Source organism: Silene latifolia, chromosome Y (genome assembly GCF_048544455.1).
Source record: "Silene latifolia isolate original U9 population chromosome Y, ASM4854445v1, whole genome shotgun sequence".
NCBI classification, from domain to species: domain Eukaryota; kingdom Viridiplantae; phylum Streptophyta; class Magnoliopsida; order Caryophyllales; family Caryophyllaceae; genus Silene; species Silene latifolia.
The window spans coordinates 62938209-62959592 of record NC_133538.1 but is presented as its reverse complement, the minus strand read 5'-3'; the positions used below and the strand labels follow the sequence as shown (position 1 = coordinate 62959592).

The window sequence follows — 21384 nt, the reverse complement described above, 5'->3', positions numbered from 1 at the left end:
TCTTTAAAACCTGACATCTGAAGAATCTCATTCTTTAAGTCTTCTGCAATTCCTGAGAGGACTACCTCTGACTTAGCGGAGTTAACTTTTAGACCAGATACTGTAAAGAAGGTAGAGAAAGCTCTCAATATCAACACCATTGATCTCACACCCCCCCCCCCCCCTTACAGAAGAGAAGCAAATCATCTGCAAAGAGGAGATGATTTAATTTGAGGCCCTTGCACAAAGGATGGAACCTGAAGAACCACTTCTGAGTTCCATAATCTAATATCCTAGTAAGATATTCCATGGAGATAGTGAAAAACAGAGGGGAAATATGGTCCTCTTGTCATAAACCCCTTTGCCCAGGAAAATAGCCAAACATTACCTCATTAAAATTCAAAGAGAAGGTAGTAGTAGTCACACAGGTCATTACTAACTTTCTGAACTGATCAGGAAATTGTAGAGCCTTGAGCATTTGATCAATGAACTCCCACTCAAATGAATCATAAGCCTTCTACAGATCCAATTTGAACATACACCTAGGGGAAGCACACCCCCTGTTATAAAGCCTGACTAAGTTTTGACAGATGAGCATATCTTCCAGTTTACTTCTCCCCTGTATGAAAGCTCCTTGGTTTCTACTAATGATGTTAGGTAGAATTTTAGACAGTCTATATATTGCATAAAATCTTTGAAATAGTTTTGTATATTACATTACAACAAGCAATTGGCCGAAAGAGCTTGACATTAGTAGGCCTCTCTACCTTAGGTATTAAGGTAATTGTTGTGGCATTGATTTGAGTGAGTAGTTTGCCAGTGTCAAAAAGTTAATAACAGCAGCTGTTACCTCATCTCCCACAATCTCCCAAGTATCCTTATAAAACTGACTAATATACCCATCAGGTCCAGGAGATTTATCCTTAGGTATACTAAACAGGCATTGCTTCACTTCATCAACAGTCACTGCCTTATTCAGAATGTCCCAATGCTCCATAGAACAACAAGCTTTCCTTCTCACCACACTTACATTAACCTCATCAGTAGAATTCCTTGACCCCAACAGAGACTGGTAATAATCAAGGAATGCATTCTGAATTTGGTCACCAACTATGCATAAGTTTCCATACTGGTCCTCAATGCTCATCACCTTATTCTGCAAAACTCTCTTTGTAATAGAATTATGAAAATAAGCTGAGTTGATATCACCTTACAGAGACCATTGCACCTTAGCCTTCTGAATTAAAAAACTATCTCTGGCACTCTGCAACCCTCTTAACTCTTGGGGCACCACATGTTCCTTCTGCATCAACTCTTTCTGTATAAACTCCAACAGCACACCAGTAAGCTTGTAACTGTTCTCAATATCAGAGAAGCAGGTTTTGTTCAGTTTCTTAAGCATATGCTTTAGATCCTTTAGTTTCTTAATCAGTTGGAACATTTTAGTACCTCTCATGTTACACTGCCATACCTTCCTTACACAGTCTTTAAATGATTCAGCTTGTCCCCACATATTAAAGTACTTAAAATTCCTCCTGCCCGTTAGCCCCACCTTCCTATCTGCAATAGTACAAGGACAGTGATCAAAAAGTCCTTCAGGGTGAAAATGAGCAGTATAATCTCCAAATTCCTCCATCCACTCAAAATTCCTCATGACCCTATCTAATCTGCTATAGACCCTATCTACTGGTTCTTGCTTATTAGTCCATGTAAACAGAGCGCCAGTAGCCTGAGTATCCTTCATACAACACAAGGAAACACATTCCTGGAATTGCTCCATCTCTATTTCAGTAGTATTACCACCAAGCCTTTCCACAGGATTCAAAACAGTATTAAAATCTCCTGTCCAAATCCAAGGTTCATTACAATGTGCAGCTTCCTGTTTACGAAATTCCCAAAGTTCCCGTCTCTCAACAACCCCATTAAAAGCATAGATCATTGTCATCAAAAACTTCTTGCCATCATCTCTTGAATGAACTCTCATGTGTATGTATTGAGCACCATATGATAAAAATTGAATAGTGAAAAATTCAGGTTTCCATAAAATCCAAATCCTTCCTCCCTTATGCCAGCTACTATTTTTAGACACACTCCACCCTTCACAGAAAGAAGTGTTCTTATTCAATAAGGTACTAGGTTTTATTTTACTTTCTAACATACCAAAAAGACCTACAACATTATTTTGCAGAAACCATTTGACCATTTTCTGCTTATTTAGATCATAAATCCCGCTAACATTCCAGAACCCTAAATTATGCATTTGGGACTAGTGAAGGGAGATCATTTCCACTCTGACTCACCCCCCCCCCCCCCTTTGGAGTAGCCATAACATTCAGTGCTTCAATAAAGGTATAAGAACCAGTACCTCCCATGTTCCTCATACCAACTGTCCCTCCTTGCCTGTTCAGTCTCATTAAATGTCTAGCAGGAGTTGATTGAATGACCTGGTGAAGAGGTGGGAAGACATCAGGGGTAAACAAGGCAGGCTGTTCTACCACTAGAGATGTCAAAACTTCTCTCTGCACATGTCTCCACACCTTCTTTGGTTGAGGTTTTTGTTGTACCCTCTTAGGCATAGTCCTAGTACGGGCTTTCCTACACTTTTTATATTCATGCCCTATCCCCTTGCAGACAGTGCAGGTGATAGGCATCCATTCATAGTGCACCAACACCTGAATCACCTTACCATGCTCATCCAAGAACTTAACCCTGTCAGGCAATTTTTGGTCCATTCCAAGCTCCACCATTACTCTTGCAAAACTTAATCTAGTTCTCTCAAGAGTTGCTTTGTCTCTCTGCACATACTTTCCCACAAGCCCTGCAATTTGAGGGAGACAGTCCCACATAATTTCATAGGAATCCCAAAGAGCCTGACCCAAACAGGGACCACATCAACCTTTTCCTTCCCTAAATCCACATCAACATCCCAGGGCTTAATTATCAATGGTTTATTCTCAAACATATAGTAGCCTGACTGTAACACAGCCTCCCTACTCTCAGTTTTTTGAAAACGCACAACAAAGATCCCATTATCCATGAAAGACACCCTATCCACACCATACTGATCCCAAATTCTGTAAATAAACTCCTTAACAACCTCCCAATGAGGATTAACACACAATATGTAGCAAAAAACAAAGTTATTTCATAATTTTACCTCTTTTTTTGATGTCCTCATGCGTAAACTGGAGCATAGCCCCTAGATCATCCTCCTCATTGATTGTGGCCATCACAAGGATATTTCTTCCTCCTTTCCTCATAATCCAACCAGATGCACTTGGGTTTTCATCTCCCTCAGACAAATTTAGCACCGGAATTCCTACAATCTCAGACATCGTTTTGCTTTTACGTGCAGTAGTAGCAGACGTAGGACCCCTGGTACCCAAGGTTTGAGTCTTTTGTGGTACATCCTCAACAACTACCTCTTTTTGGTGTTTTTGTGTTTTTTGATTTTTTTTTGTGTAGATTTTGTTTTAGATGTAGATGCTGACAATGATGGCGGCTCATCACTGAAAACCATGACTCCCGTGATTGAGCTGCGAAAAGTTAGGAAACGATTTTCCTAGGTTAAAATTTTAGTGCTTTTTCTCTTTCTATCTCTAGCATTTTGTATCTCTTAATTCTGTAGTATTCAGTATTCTAATGATTAATTAATGATGATTTGCCGACAGAAGAGATAGTTGCATCATTCATTCCGTTGCTCGTTCACTACATACATACTTCGTAAATACTAGAATTAACTATCAAATTAACAATTTATAGACCTAACTAGACTCTACTAATGTTCTAACAACAAGGTAGTAAAATGGCAAGTTAGGGTCAAACCCAAAGGAAGGACCTCTAACTAAAGACTCGAATTGTAAACTATTGACCAACAAACACTAACTAAGACTTCTCTAACTAATTAAGACAATAATGACAATTTAGACTCAACAATTTAAACTAATCACAAACAATGGGTATTCACAATGTTCAACTTGTAGGAAACATATAGGAGAAAGCATTGTTTCGGAAAAAACATGAAAAAGAGTAAAAATGGAGACTTTCCTATTGAGACAATTCAACAAACAAGTAGTATGCAAGAATTCAATATGAGAGAAAAACTTGATGTAACTTGGTTCAACAACTGCTTCCAAAGCATAAAGATCCTCTCTTTTCTTCTTTCAACAATTACTCAACAACTTTCATAAGATGGTGATTACTTGCTCCTAAGCTAGAGTAGTTAATCCTACCTATATGGCCACCCAATTGAAAAACCACAAGAGGGTTTGAACACAAGAGCATTAAGATCAATTCCAAACAAAAGAAGTCAAGATTAATCCTTTAGGAGGCTTAATCCAACCAACAAAGAGCTAACTTGCAAATTCCACTCAGAAAGATACAAACTTTAATCCAAATTCATAAAGATGCAAGCTTGCTACAATGATTGCAATAGTAGGATGAATAACATGTAATGTTAATTACTCCTAACATAATAACATCCAACATAAACATGAAATTCAAGGAATATGCAATAATTATTGAAGAAAGATTAAGAGGTTCTTACAAAGCTAAAGGAATGTAGTGTCTACCAAATTACACCAAGAAGAAGGTCTAGCCTTCCATAACCATAGATGAATCTAAGATTGATGGAAATATTGACATAAACCCAAGCCAAAGATTACAACTTTGCCTTCCAAATACCAAGTTCTTACTCAACATACAAGTTTGTGATTATTCAATAATGGAATCCTTTGATGGTAAAAAGGTTCCCTCTAAGATCTCATAATGTGGGTATTTATACCCTTGGCTCTTGGCTTTAGGTTAAGGCAAAATTGGATCTTCAAAATGGAGAATCACGAGGCTTCAAGTAGTTGACAATGCAGCCTGCGGTTGGGGGCGCAGCCTGTGCTTTTCAGCCTTGCAGCGCGTTTTTGCGAGAGCCATATCTCCCTTGTTTCTTGGACAAATAAGGCGTGTAACCTACCGTTGGAAAGATCACAAGCTTTCACCTCCACTTTACCTTGCATCGATACGAGGTCTAGAAATCAAGATATATCTATTTGAAGTTGATCCTTGTGAAACCGAGTTTTCAATTCTTCATTTTGGCTCTTGTTTGTCTATGCCAAGGCTTCAAATCTTCCATTAGCTTACTTTTCTTGACTTTTCACTTGTTCCCTTGGTTGACTAAGGTTAGGGATTGACCCTTAACTTTTGTTGGCTTTGACGGTTTTACTCTTGACCTTATCTTCGACTTTTATTGAACAAGCACATGGCTTATTCTCTTCAAATCTTCAACCCATTACAATGCACTAAACCATACAATATAACCATTATCAACATGTTACATTGCCATTTCTACAGGTCTAACAAAATGAACTTTAGTTAGCCAAGTCACAAGTAAAGGATGAGAAAAGCAATTATTGCAAAATCTTAACTAATGACCCATAATATAAGACTAATAGATAGATAATTAATCTTAATTAACATGACTCTTTATTGTTCTATCAATACTCTCCAAATCCATATATCTTGTACTCTTTCGTCTCTTACTATAAATAGAAATCTCATTCCAATAATACATTTCTCTTCCTTTTCAACACATTCTTCTTAAATTCTACGACTGCGAACGTAACTACTGCAGAAAACATCAACATTAGAAAACTTGATGATTTAGATATAACTCCTCAAGTAAAGCAAACATTAGAAAATGAAGACTTCAATGAGGGTGTTTTAGAAAGAGTATGGGTGGAATCAAAGAAACTATAGCATATTGTTGGACCGTCTATCGTCACTCGTATTTCTTCTTACCTTATGCTTGTTATTACACAAGCCTTCTATTAGGGCCGGATTAGGCCTCGTAATATATTGGGCTTTGTCCCGTCTCATGATGTATAAATACTCTATTGATTAATGAGAAAGGCAACACACTAAATTAACCTAAACAATATTGTTAACAATATTGGGCTTTGTCCCGTCTCATGAAGGTAAGGTCTGGCGCTTACGTAAGTCCCTATACGGTCTCCATCACGCACCGCGTTGTTGGTTTGCTAAATTAGGAGCTGCTTTACGGGACTACGACTTTATTCAGTCCTATTCCGATTATTCTTTATTCAGCTATTCTAAAGACGAGGTATGTCTACATGTTCTTGATTATGTGGATGATCTCGTTATTGCTAGGAATAATTCTGCTACTATTAGTTCGTTCAAAGACTATCTAGGCACTTGTTTTCATATGAAGGATCTCGTTATTTTGAAATTTTTTTGGGAATTGAAGTGGCGCGTAACTCCGAGGGTATTTACCTTTGCCAGCGCAAATATGCTCTCTATATAATTTCCAAGACTGGGTTATTGGGAGCTAAAGCCGTGGCTACTTCACTCGAGCAAAACCATCAGCTCGGTTTAGCTACGGGTGGTTTGCTTGATGACTTCGAGCCTTATAGGCGTCTTGTGGGTCGATTGGTCTACCTTGCGGTCACTCGTCCCGATCTCTCCTATGTCGGTCATATTTTATCCCAATTCTTACACCAGTCACGTAAAGAGCATATGGATGCCCCTCTCCGCGTGGTTCGGTACCTTAAAGGTAAACCGGGTCAAGGTATTTTGTTATGTTCCGATAGCACTCTTAATATTTCCGGGTGGTGTGATTCGGATTATGCCGAATGTCCTTTGACTCATCGTTCTGTTTCTGGTTGGATTGTCTTCCTTGGTGATTCGCCTATTTTTTAGAAGGCTAAATTGTGGGATTTATCTGTATGAATCCCTTTAATTTAAGGACTATAACGAATTATAAAGTGATGATTACGATTCATAAAACTAAATTGCATAAACAAAAGCATAAAGGATTAAGAAATAACCTTCGGTCCTAGCAAAACGGCCTAAGAACAATATCAAAGTTGATATTCGCCTATCAGTTGCACCCAAGACGATATGAGAAATGCCCTTTGATTTTGCTAGATCGATCCCTCAAACTTTCTGTAAAATTAGGGTTTTGTGTTTTTTTTGTTGAGATGAGAGGCGAGAATGGGAAAAGAATTCGGTTAATAAAAATCACCTACTCTCCCCTTATAAAACCGGGTATAAGGAGGAAATAGGGTAGATTTTTCCTTTCCTATTTTCGGCCCATTATTTCCGAAATTAAGAGGATAAATTTCTCCTTTTTCGGTTTTGGTACTTACCCAAAATAAGGAGATTAAATCTTCTTATTTTGGTAGTATGCAAAATGTATAAAATTTATTATTTATAAATTGTCATCTAGTGAGGATCGATCCCATAACCTCTTGGTTTGAGTACCCTTACTATTACCACTATGACACATTCATCTTGTTGATTAAATATAACCGATTACATTTAAGTATGAATTAACATATTAATTTGTCCAAGCTAACATTATACACATTAATTAAATATAACTTATTATATTCAATTTTATGAATTGACAGTTAATTCGTCTCAACTAATATTATTTAATCTTCATTAAATAATTGTCTCATCAACAATTGACTAACTGTTTAGTCATATAAGGCATCAATGTGATTACATTTCCATAACCACATCTCTCAAACATATCCTATAGGTGTGACCTTTAGGGACCAGTTGATCACCGCCATCTGTATGATAATAACGTCAAACTTTCTAGCAAGTCAACCGTTATTAGGTAATCGTTAATCAACTGATTAAAATACGAAGTATACACTTGTGAACCTGTAAGAGATTTACAAATGTTATCACACTAATTTGTGGAGGACACAAGCTCCAACAAACTCCCACTTGTCCTCATAAGTGTATGTGCGATAACCGATTCTCATATCCTAAAATTTCTCCCACTCACTGTAAAACAATTTGCAAAATCTGTATTCACAAAGGTCGTATTTTACAAGTGATTTGCATCAAGAGTGGTTTCCTCGACTAGAGAGTAACTTAACTGATAAACGAATCATCATTCGAGCATGGCCATGCATTTCAGTTACAACTCCTTGAGTGGCCCTGAGAAATAACTATACCTGATAAAGGTTGGATATTTTCCTCAACTCGAATCCTGCCGATGTAAACACAGTATGAAATGACCCAGAAAAAATATACTTAGCCTCCGATTCACGGACGTGAGAAAGAAACCAAAGTCACCCAAAAACTGCTTTAATCTCAAGAGACAGTCGATAGTCAAAAGAATCGACTCTAGGAACACAATGGATGTCCTATCCACGACATGGCACCGAATGTTTTTAAACATTTAGGACTCCATTACGTTGTCACAAAAATTTTTCCTACGAGGTATCGTTATAATCTCGCATTTGTGATTGATCAATCAGCAGTTTGACTTATGGCTCGTTGATCCCACCATCAATCGACTGCACAATATAATAGCCAGAGTTATCAGCTCTTGTAGGCGATTATGGGCCAAAACAAAATATAATGTAATTGAGTTCACTTTGTGGCGTTCAAAGTTGTCAGTACAATCCACATGAAAAACAAAATATTATAATAAAACGATGAAGTTATAAATAGTATATGAAAAAGATAATGTATCAAATTCATAATCGACTACTACAACTCAGGAACACGTTTAATTCCCATGGAAATAACGTGCCCTTCATGCTTATCAAAATTCAACGGTTTAGTGAGAGGGTCCGCGATATAATCATCCGTCGCAATCTTGTCAATCACTATCTCTTCTTGCTTCACGTAATCACGGATCAGGTGAGCTTTCCGATGTACATGTCTAGATTTGTTGCTAGACCTTGGCTCCTTAGCCTGGAAGATGGCAACTCCATTGTCACAATAGATGGTGATCGGGTCATTCGAACTAGGAACTATCGTAAGTCCTTGTAAGAATTGATGCATCCATATCGCTTCCTTAGCTGCTTCCGAAGCGGCATAGTACTCGGATTCAGTGGTAGAATATGCTACAACACTCTGTTTGGAACTCTTCCAGCTGACCGCAGCAACATTAAGAGTGAAGACAAATCCGGACTGAGATTTTGAATCATCTTGATCCATCTGGAAGCTAGCATCTGCGTAACCGATTGCGCATAGCTTAGAATCGCCTCCATAAGTCAATACCCTATCCTTAGTCCTCCGTAGGTACTTGAGGATATTTTTAACAACTATCCAGTGTGTTTCACCTGGATTCCTTTGGTACCGACTCGTTATACTCAATGCATATGCCACGTCTGGATGTGTGCATATCATGGCATACATGATTGATCCTATTGCAGATGCATAAGGAACACGACTCATGCGCTCAATCCCTTCAGGCGTCGTGGGTGACTGAGACTTGCTCAACTGCATCCCAGACGTCATTGGAAGGTTTCCCTTCTTGGAGTTGGTCATACTGAACTTCTCAAGAATCTTATCTAAATAAGACTCCTGACTAAGTGATAACGTCCGTCGTGATCTATCTCGGTAGATACGGATTCCCAAAATGCGTTGTGCCTCACCCAGATCTTTCATCTGGAAATGGTTCTTCAACCATTCTTTAACCGAAGATAGGAGAGGAATGTCATTCCCAATCAAGAGTATGTCATCGACATACAATATCAAGAATACAATCTTGCTCCCACTCGACTTGATATATAAGCATGGTTCCTCGACCGATCGAGTGAAACCATACTCTTTTATCACCTGGTCGAAACGATGATTCCAACTCCGAGAAGCTTGCTTAAGTCCATAAATGGAACGCTTAAGCTTGCATACTTTCTTAGGATGTTCAGGATCTATGAAACCTTCGGGTTGCACCATGTACAACTCTTCCTCCAAATAACCGTTTAAGAAGGCGGTTTTCACATCCATTTGCCAAATTTCATAATCATGAAAAGCGGCAATCGCTAAGATTATCCAAATGGAACGTAGCATGACTACAGGTGCAAAAATATCATCATAATGCAATCCGTGCACTTGAGTGAAACCTTTTGCTACTAGTCGTGTCTTATAGGTATATGGTTGCGCGTCTACAGAACACTTTATTTTGTAAAGCCATTTGCAATGTAGAGGTTTTAACTTATTAGGTAAATCAACTAGATCCCATACGTCATTCTCATACATGGAGTCCATCTCAGATTGCATGGCTTCGAGCCATAGCTTTGAGTGGGAACAGGCCATAGCACCTTTATAGGTAGCGGGTTCATTACTCTCTAGGAGTAAAACGTCATTCTCCTCGACCATACCAATGTATCTATCCGGAGGATGAGAGACTCTACCCGACCTCCTAGTTTCCTCAGGAATATTAACCGTGTCATCAGTTGGAGGAACCACTTCCTCCATCCGTTCCTCGGTTGTTGGTTCTGCAATCTTCGATAGCTCCAAGGTTCTATTACTCGTCTTGTTCTCGAGAAATTCTTTCTCTAAGAACTTCGCACTAGCCGCAACAAAAACTCGATGTTCTGTAGGCGAATAGAAGTAATGACCAAATGTTCCTTTTGGATAACCTATAAAGTATGTCTTGACCGATCTCGGGCCGATCTTATCCTCGTGTCTCCACTTGACATAAGCCTCGCAGCCCCAAACCCGAATAAAGGATAAGTTAGGGACCGTTCCCTTCCACATTTCATATGGAGTCTTGTCGACAGCTTTAGTCGGACTTCGGTTAAGTATAAGAGCAGCTGACAAAAGAGAAAAACCCCATAATAAATCAGGCACTACCGTGTGACTCATCATGGATCGAACCATATCAAGTAAGGTTCGATTTCTCCGTTCGGACACACCATTCAATTGAGGTGTTCCAGGTGGAGTTAACTGCAAAACAATTCCACAGTCTTTAAGATGTTGATCAAACTCATTTGAAAGATATTCGCCACCCCGATCTGAACGGAGTGCTTTAACCTTTCTACCCAGTTGGTTCTCAACCCTGTTCTGGTATTCCTTGAATTTCTCAAAGGACTCACTTTTATGCTTCATTAAGTAGACATATCCGTATCTACGCAAATCGTCCGTGAAAGTGATAAAATATCTATAGCCATCTCTAGCGGTAATTGACATAGGTCCACCAACATCAGTATGTATGAGTCCTAATAGGTCACTAGCGCGCATTCCAACACCTTTGAAGGAAATTCGAGTCATTTTGCCAATGAGACATGCTTCACACGTGCCATATGTAGAAAATTCGAATGCGGGAATAGTCCCATTATCGACGAGTTTCTTCACGCGTTTCTCAATTATGTGTCCCATTCGATAGTGCCATAGATAGGTTTGATCTTTGTCACCAACCTTTTATTTCTTATTATTCATGTGTAATACTTTCGTGGTTTGATCTAAGATGTAAATTCCATTCATGGAAACCACTTTACCATAAATCATTTCATTGAAAGAGAAAATACAGCTATTATCCTTTATTAAAAATGAAAATCCGTCTTTATCAAGTACGGAAACTGAAATTGATGGAAAAGTAGATCTATATACTTACATATTCATATATGTTATAATTTAATTTGTCATAAAATTAATGATTAATCTTATGCATGCACACATTAAAACAAAATAAGGAAGAAACATTGTTCTTACATTGTGATTTTCGGTTTAATGGGCACAAGAGAGATCACCTTTCTCTCTTGTTCTTGAGCTTTCCCTTTTGGATGAACTAAGACCCAAGTGTAGGATCTCTCCCAAGGATTTATACCCAAAGATTTCTCTTAATTTAAATTAATATTATAGATACTAGTACAATATTAATCTTGTAGAAAAATTACCCAAAACAATTTGGTTTTTAATCTCCCAAAAACCGGTTGGGAGAGAATAGGAGAGGAAGTATTTTCTCTTTCTAAAATCTTAATTTTTGATAAGTTAGAATGAATGAATAATGCACACTCATGCATGTAGTGTATATCAAAAAATATAAGACAAAAACCCTTTGCCTTTTCTTTGGTAAAACCGGGTAGGAGGGAAGAGGAGGGAAGAAAGGAGACCCAATGCATGCTCTTGTTTGCCTTCACAATGCAAACTAGGGTTGCATGGCTAGGCTATTAGTGAATGATTATGTTTTCCACTAATTTAAACAACACAATTTTAGCCAAAACCTCCCCTTAATTTCGGTACATACATAAAATGGAATCCATTTTATTTTTGTCAATTTTGTCTTATGTCACATCTCATATGTTACATAAATTAGTTATGTATTTTTAACATATTAAAAATCAACGTATTAATAAAAACACGTCATATACAAAAATCGACTTAGTAATTCATATTTACTTGTACCAAAATATTTTACCAATTTACAAATCACAATAAATTGTATTTATAATAATTCATTCAATTTTAATTGTTTCTTTAAACAATAATTTCATCTGAGTAATGATACAATTCAAATACTCAGACCGTATCTCATTTTAATCAATTTCAATGTGATACGTAAATTTTACTTCCAAAATCGTCCGTCAATTTTCAAGTAATTTAATTAACTCGTAACGTTATACGATTAATTAAATGATCAATTAAGAGTGTTGCCCTATAGGTATGACCTAGGGGATCAATTGATCACCACCTGCCGCACGACGAATGTAAAACTCTAGTCGACCAATCATTACCGATATATGTTGATCAGTTGACAGTAAAATATTACTTCCCAATTGTATTCTTTATAATGAGACTTAAACATGTGATCATCATGATCAACCGTCGTGATCGCATTATTGTCGGAGGACACATATTCCAACAATCTCCCACTTGTCCTCGACAAGTGTGCGTCACCAATTCTCTTGTCCTATTACTATCTCCCACTCAATGCAAGGTGTCTTTCAGGTCGTACTTGCAAGTGATCATATCGAGAGTGGTTTCCTCGATCTGGAGAATAACTGATTGACCGGATTTATCTATCATAGATACCTTCCGAGCGTGGCCACGCATTTCCAGTTCATTACTCCTCGAGTGGCCCTGAGATAATGTTATAACCCTGACTAGGGATGGACAATTCCTATCGCACTCATTCCCTTCGACTAGCCACAGCCATAATAACCCAAAATATGCCCATTTGACCCCATTTACGAAGGTCGTAGTAACACAAATCAAAGTTAATCTGAAACTATGCCATCTTAGGCGAATAGTCTTTAGTCAAAAGAATCGACTCATTCGAATACTATAGTAGCTCTCGCCACGACCAGGCTATATAAATTTGCCAGAACTCTATAAGCGGTCATTAGGCCCGACAAAATGTTCCTAATATCGCCTATGTGATCGACCAGTCATCTCACATGACTCTATGGCACTTGAACTTGCCATCAATCGCATCACACTCTAGTCACTTCGAGACGTCACCTCATGTTAGTAACTATGGGCAAATACAATGTTAATCCATGTTCACTTTAACGGGGTTCAATTGTCTCCACAACCCGTTTGGATATAACAATGTACAAGGTGAGTTAATAATAAATCAAACGACAAATGTCCACATCACACTCGGGTAGTCAATACCATATTACAACCTTGTGATGTAAATCGTAAGTGTAAACACTTATTGATTGCAATAGAAGTTTAACATGCCATGTGTCCATGTGTTCAAACTTCTTATAATCGCATTTTCCTTTACATTCATGTTCTCTCTCATAGCATGAATCTTACCAAGTACACATCAAGGTTCCCGACCTCGGTTTTGGTTCTTTATCTTGAAAGAACTTCCTTATCGATTATCACATAACGAACGAATTTGTGGTAAATGATATAACTTGTACTGATCAAGTACTCCATCCACACACAATGCACTAGGTATATGTTTTGCAGAATCTTGCAACAATTTGACAAGATGATTAGCCTAGCACTTCTCACAAGTCCTAGCATAGTTAGGAAAGATTAGTTTTGAGTAACTTCTTATTCAACTAAGTATCTTTCCAAAACTTCTTATTTCTCTTTCTAGGCTTGAAAGATTTAGGATTCTCATAAATCCTTACATGTGCTCGGATTTTCATTAATATGCGCAACCTCTTGACACATATAAGAGCATTCTGACAAACACCGAAATCGTTCATCGGATTCTACTTGAGAATTCATGACGTTTCTATTGTGGCTTACCAATGAATCATCATGCTCTTATGCATATGATTCACCATTGGACATGTGCATGATCATTCTAATGGCGGAAACATTAGTAACTTATAATCATGTCATCAACTATATTTAGGTTCAAGGAACGACCATGACTGCTAATGGCAATTCCATTTCATTTAGATGAATAACGTATGTTTCTGTTGATCCGATGTGTATCTCCCAATACTTATCCAACATCCCTTGATGTAATTGGATTCATCATAGTCCATTTTCATCCAGAATTGAAAACTCAAAACTTCCTCTATGAAGGAAGGTGTTAGCTCGTCATTCTTTAATGAGTGGTGAGTTGTAAACATTCAAAGGATGATAGCTCCCACTAAATTCCATGTCTTCACATGATAATTTCCTAACTCCCACTCAATTCCACATATTTCGAAATTGACTTCTCAATCGAAACTTTTCAAGAATTGAAATATAAATTGCATTGCCAAGTTATTAAGATAAAACCATATATGTTCCCATCATATCCCTTCAAAATACATATTTCGAAGAGGTCTCATTTTAACCTTAGGGAAAGAGATTTTAAATCTCTAACACACTCATGTCATAATGATGTGTGGCAATGTCATTTATTAAATATAAGTAATATCAAATACACATCCTTCAAAATATCCCTTTTAGAAGGATGTTTAACCAATCCATTTTCATAATGAGGTTAAGTAATGACATCTGCGTGGTTTAAAACTTTGGCTATTGGAGATATCGGTATATCAATCCTTGCAACTTCTAGTGATAAATATCGCCTTATTACTAGGATGTTACATTGATTCATTTACGCTCTTAAGTAAATCTCAAGGTTGAAACTATTGGTCAAAATTTATCATAAACTTAGTCAAAAACTTGTTAAGACTTTACATTAGTCATTTTGTTCCGAAACTTTCTTTTGGTCTCCTCGTGTAGTTATCATAAGAATATGTTCTTTCGATTACTTCACTTGGTCTCTTTTGTCATATAGAACTTACTTGAGACCATAGATCTCATCTATTTGGTATACTATGTAAATAGATATACCTTCATTCAAATCATTCTTTCTTGCGTAGATCTTCATTTACACAATAGATCTACTTTTTATCTTGTCTCGTGTGTTGTGTCCTCATTTTTCTCCCACTCTATCTTTAGAATAAATACACTATAGATTTAAAGATAGTATATGAGACACAAATAATAATTTGAATTATAAGGAGAACTATCTCATAGATTGACTAATAGTTATAGATTTCGTAAGTGTACTTGGTGATTGACATTCCTTTAAGAGAGTTCATAGACTCAAAATCGCTTTATAAATGATCATACACAAGCCTTAAGCATGTGGACATATAATGAAACCCGTCATTATATTTGTCTATTAGATCACTTTAAGTTATATGTTTCTAAGAACAAGCATTTAAACATGAATTTTAGAACAAAAGGATAAAATGATAAAACGGGTGACTTGGGTTGCAAACCAAGTCACCATTATCCAAAATACAACCCATTATCCAAAATACCTTTCCATGTCGAACACGGAAACTTAAGGTTCTAAAATCCAAAACATAATTTAAAATAAGACAATGAAAAGCAAAGCTCCATGAAAGCTATCCCTAGCTTCTTGATGGTTTCTCATGCTTGCTTTTCCTTTCCCTTGTCTTTGCTTGGTGGAGGCCCTATTTACAATAAAAAGGGAGATACATTATCACAACTTTGCATCATAATACCATAGTTGAATTAGAAACATAAAAGAAGGATAGTCATTTACCTACTGGAGTAATCTTTCCAGCCTTAATATCACCAAGGTATTTGGAACAATTTCTTTTCCAATGTCCCATACCATTACAATAATGACATTTATCAAGAGGACCCTTCTTGATTTTTGAAGTCCTAGCTTCACAAGTCTTAGCTTTGGTGAATGTGGGAGTTTGCTTCTTACCCTTCCTCCCATTATTCTTGAACTTCCCTTTACTCTTAGTGCTTATGTTAAGCACATCTTTTGGAGGATTCACATTTAACCCCATGTCCCTCTCGGCTTGCACAAGCAACTTGTACAATTCTTCAAGAGACACATCCTTGTCTTGCATGTTAAAATTCACCCGGAATTGAACATACGCTTTGACTTTGGACAAGGAGTGTAGAATCCTATCTACAATGAGTTCTTTGGGGATTTCAACCTTTTGAATTTTCAAGGTCTCGACAAGCTCCATGAGTTTGAGCACACGAGGGCTAACCTTTTGGCCCTCTTTGAAGTCGAGATCAAAGAATTCCGCGGCCGCCTCATATTGGACGATCCGCGGAGTTTGTGAAAACATTGTCACAAGCTTGGAGTAAATCTCATTAGCATTGCCCATTTTAAAGGCTCTCCTTTGGAGGTCCGCCTCCATCACAAATATCAAGACATTTTTCATTGCGGCGGACTCCTTTTGGTAAGCCTCATATGCTTCCCTAGTGGGGCGATCGACCTAGTAGTAGGTTCGGGTGGAGATGCCTCGGTAAGGTAACGAAGCTTGTCGTCACCTTGGGCGGCTAGTTTGAGTTGGGAATCCCAATCGGAGAAATTTGACCCATTCTTTTCAAGTTTACATCGATCCAAGAAGGATCAGAGCCATGATGAACTAGCGAGAGGCGTTGCAATAGGGGTTGGTGTTGCCATTTGTTATGAGGAAAAAGTGGTCTACAAAACAAAGGAGTAAAACAAATGTCGTTTTAATAATAATACTCGTAAAAATTTTAATTTAAACAAGTTTTGTGCATTTTTCTAGTGACCTCTACCCAACTAGATAAATGATTCCAAGACTCAAATTCATATCGACTTAGGCACGGTAGGGCCGATTCATCCTTTATCAATATAACTCGGTGGATTAACGTTTAATCGATTCTACTTTTAGAACTCTTGGTCGATAAAATTACTCTAATAATTATCTATAGCCCAAAACACATCCGACAAGGGCACGGTATGGCCTATGAAACCCTTATCGAAAAACTTTTGTTGAGTTCAATCCAAATTTCGAATAAATGTGTCCATGATCCAAATCCACATCAACTCGGGCACTGTAGGGCCGATTCATCCCTTATCAACATGAATTCGGTGGATAGACATTTATCACCCACTTCCCCTACGTAACAAGTTTTGTACCCCGGTAGGGCCGAGTGCACTCCCTTGCGAAATAGGTTTTCATGGTTTCTACTATTTGGTAAGGCTATGTCTCAATTAATTGTTTTAGCGAGAGGTCATGTCAATTTATTATCTATCACGTTTTAAGTGAACTAAAGCGGTGAACTACGATAATTTTAATTGACACGGTCGATTAAACTCGATGAAAGAAGATGCATGTTTTAGTTATGGCGATTTAGCGATGCATGTGACATATAAATAAAATGCAAGCATAAAATAAATAAATCCTAGTATGGCCTTTCCTAAAATAGAAAAACTATTTAACTATTACATATTCGGAAACCAACTCCATTGGTCCCTTGAACTTCGGTTGTGGCACGCATCTCGAGGTAACATCGTCTTTATGTATCGCCATCTTGAAGAAATCCGTCTTTGGGAACTCCGAGATAAATTAAATTACATAACAAATTACATAATTTCCTATTATACATTTGTAACTAAAATAAATAAAATAAATCTATTAAATTACAAAACGGTGATACGAGATCGCAATAAAATTACAACCGAATCGATATTCCCATAAATTTCGGGAAATACCAATTAAAACTAAGGCCATACTAAGTAAAATTATATAATTCAAAATTACATAAATAAAATTATGACAATCATAAAGGAAAAATGCAGCATTATAATATGTATGAACATGCCCAACTTTATGCTAAATCGCCTTTAATTAGCCAATATCGTATGTTACTCGGTTTTTACGGATTTGCGTGATTTCAACATTTTATAATCACAAAAATTACATAAATTCATATTTATGCATAATTTAATTACCCTAACCACTTAGGACTCAAAATTTAGTCTTCACTAATAATTTGACCATAATTAACTCATATTTCTAAATTTGTTCATTAATGGACTAGAAATTTCAAAAATAAGCTATAAACTTCAAATAAATCACAAAATTTCAAATAAATTTGAAATTTGAAATTTAATCTCATGAACATTCTGGAAAAATACCATCACACTCATAATGTTCAAAAAACTTAGGTTAAAAATTTCGAAATTTATCCGGAAAAACAATGTTGCGGTTTATCGGTTTTAACCAAAATAATCATAAAAACATGTGAAAAATTATATACATTAACTTTTCAATTTTAGATCTGAAAAATATAATAAAATGCAACATATGATGTTTTTCTTTAGTCATAGAGTATGTTTTATTAATTTTTTTTTTCATTAATTAAGTCACTATTCATGCCATTTTTCTTCAAAAATCCATAAATCATGCAAAAAGACTTCACTATAGCCCATTATTTTACACACATCTTATAAAATTGCATGTGACAGCATACTAAATTTCTATGACCAGATTCGAAATTTATCTCATATTAACCTATTTTTCACCTAAATCCGAATTTAATAATGAAAAATCCATTTTTCGAGCATAACAAGTCCAAAAATTATGAAACTTTACAGGTTATCTCAAAATAATATATGTGACAACATATCCAAAAATCACTGGAAAATTCGAAGTATAGCTAATTTTAGACCGAAAATGACATTTTTACTCATAAAATCATATTTAAATGCCATTATTGTATAATATGAACAATAAAAAATCCGTAAATTAACCAAAATATCCTAAAACATTTTAGTACCAGAAATTTTAACATGCATGAATTAATTTCGTGATATATCATAATAACACAAATTTTACAAGTTTTATATGTTAATCTTTATAACTCGGAAAAACTTTTAACCGATTTGCATGCAAACGACCTTGGCTCATGATACCAATTGATGGAAAAGTAGATCTATATACTTACATATTCATATATGTTATAATTTAATTTGTCATAAAATTAATGATTGATCTTATGCATGCAAACATTAAAACAAAATAAGGAAGAAACATTGTTCTTACATTGTGATTTTCGGTTTAATGGGCACAATAGAGATCACCTGTCTCTCTTGTTCTTGAGCTTTCCCTTTTAGATGAACTAAGACCCAAGTGTAGGATCTCTCCCAAGGATTTATACCCAAAGCTTTCTCTTAATTAAAATTAATATTATAGATACTAGTACAATATTAATCTTGTAGAAAAATGACCCAAAACAATTTGGTTTTTAATCTCCCAAAAACCGGTTGGGAGAGAATAGGAGAGGAAGTATTTTCTCTTTCTAAAATCTTAATTTTTGATAAGTTAGAATGAATGAATAATGCACACTCATGCATGTAGTGTATATCAAAAAATATAAGACAAAAACCCTTTGCCTTTTCTTTGGTAAAACCGGGTAGGAGGGAAGAGGAGGGAAGAAAGGAGACCCAATGCATGCTCTTGTTTGCCTTCACAATGCAAACTAGGGTTGCATGGCTAGGCTATTAGTGAATGATTATGTTTTCCACTAATTTAAACAACACAATTTTAGCCAAAACCTCCCCTTAATTTCGGTACATACATAAAATGGAATCCATTTTATTTTTGTCAATTTTGTCTTATGTCACATCTCATATGTTACATAAATTAGTTATGTATTTTTAACATATTAAAAATCAACGTATTAATAAAAACACGTCATATACAAAAATCGACTTAGTAATTCATATTTACTTGTACCAAAATATTTTACCAATTTACAAATCACAATAAATTGTATTTATAATAATTCATTCAATTTTAATTGTTTCTTTAAACAATAATTTCATCTGAGTAATGATACAATTCAAATACTCAGACCGTATCTCATTTTAATCAATTTCAATGTGATACGTAAATTTTACTTCCAAAATCGTCCGTCAATTTTCAAGTAATTTAATTAACTCGTAACGTTATACGATTAATTAAATGATCAATTAAGAGTGTTGCCCTATAGGTATGACCTAGGGGATCAATCGATCACCACCGTCCGCACGACGCATAATGTCAAACTCTAGTCAGCCAATCATTACCGATATATGTTGATCAGTTGACAGTACAATATTACTTCCCAATTGTATTCTTTATAATGAGACTTAAACATGTGATCATCATGATGAAGAGTCGTGATCGCATTATTGTCTGAGGACACATATTCCAACAGAAATAATGTTCTTAGACAAACTGGGTACATAGTAACAGTTATTTAAAAATAACTCAAAACCACTAGGGAGTTGGATTACATATGTTCGCTTCGAGACAGCAGCAACTCTAGCTCCATTCCCGACTCGCAGGTCCACATCACCCTTTCCGAGAGGTGTGATGTTTCTTAGGCCCTGAAAATGATTACACAGATGAGAACCACAACCAGTATCAAGTACCCAAGTTTCGAAACTTGCATGGTTAATCTCAATCATATGAATATAAGATGACATACCAACAGGAACGACGCGGCCTGCTTTGATGTCCTCATGGTAGACGGGACAGTTCCTCCTCCAATGTCCAGTCTTGTGACAATGGTGGCACTCAATGTCACCGCCCTTGCTCTTTGCCTTGCCCTGTGAGCTCCTAGTCTCGCCGGGCCCACTCTTACTGTTTCCTGGCTTCTTGAATTTTGGCTTACCTACAGTTAGGTCGCCTGGAGCTTTGCCCTTACCTTTACCCTTGTTGGAAATCGCGAGAACATCCTGCTTCATGCTCCCACTCAATTTCATATCCTTCTCGGTCTGTACGAGAAGGGAGTGTAGCTCATGAAGACTCTTTTTCAAGTCATTCATGTAGTAGTTCGCCCTGAAAAGGGCAAAACCATCGTGAAGAGAATGAAGCATACGGTCAATGACTATGCTCTCACTGACTTTACAATCAAGTGCCTCCAATTTCTCGACATTCTCAATCATGTTGAGAATGTGTGGGCTAACCGGTTGGCCTTTTTGGAATTTCGCATCAAAGAAGCGACAGGTATGCTCATAAGTAACGATCCTCGGTGCTTTTGAGAACTCGTTAGTGAGCGTGGTGAAAATCTTGTTCGCACCTTGGGTAATGAATCGTCTCTGCAAATTGGTTTCCATTGCAAAGATGAGTACATTCTTTATTGCACCCGCTTCCATAACGAAATCACTAAAAGCAAGTGACTCGTTAACTCCCGCATTGGGGCCTGGGTTTACCGGTATTGGCTCAGTTAAGTACTTAAGCGTACCGTCAGCAATGGCAGCATTCCGTAGTGCTGCCTCCCATTCCGCAAAGTTGGACCCATCATTCTTCAGTCGTAAGTACTGATTCATGTTGTCCATAAAAACTTTCAGCCAGGACTCGCGTCCAAGTGTGGCACTAAGCATTGGGATTTCGTTATTTCCAGCCATTTGTTGTAACAGTAATATAAACGTGTTCT

The 21384-nt window shown here is 36.8% G+C and overlaps 1 protein-coding gene across 1 annotated transcript; it reads right to left on the bottom strand.

Moving 5' to 3' along the window:
* Nucleotides 1-1189: 1189 nt before the first annotated feature.
* LOC141628207 (uncharacterized) lies at nt 1190-3314 on the bottom strand. The gene is made up of 3 exons (XM_074441379.1): nt 3137-3314; nt 2345-2797; nt 1190-2076 (listed from the first exon to the last, which is right to left on the bottom strand). The coding sequence occupies exons 1-3, from the start codon at nt 3312-3314 to the stop codon at nt 1190-1192; spliced, it is 1518 nt and encodes a 505-aa protein (XP_074297480.1).
* Between the last annotated feature and the right edge of the window lie 18070 nt (nt 3315-21384).

Bases quoted from the DNA above. Each gene is read 5' to 3' on its own strand.
- LOC141628207 (XM_074441379.1), bottom strand. From the start codon at position 3,314: ATGTCTGAGATTGTAGGAATTCCGGTGCTAAATTTGTCTGAGGGAGAT. The intron at 2,798-3,136 runs GTAAAATTATGA...CTCAAATTGCAG, and splicing joins TGAGGACATCAAAAAAAGAG to GGCTTGTGGGAAAGTATGTG. The intron at 2,077-2,344 runs GTACTGGTTCTT...CTTTCTGTGAAG, and splicing joins TGGTATGAGGAACATGGGAG to GGTGGAGTGTGTCTAAAAAT.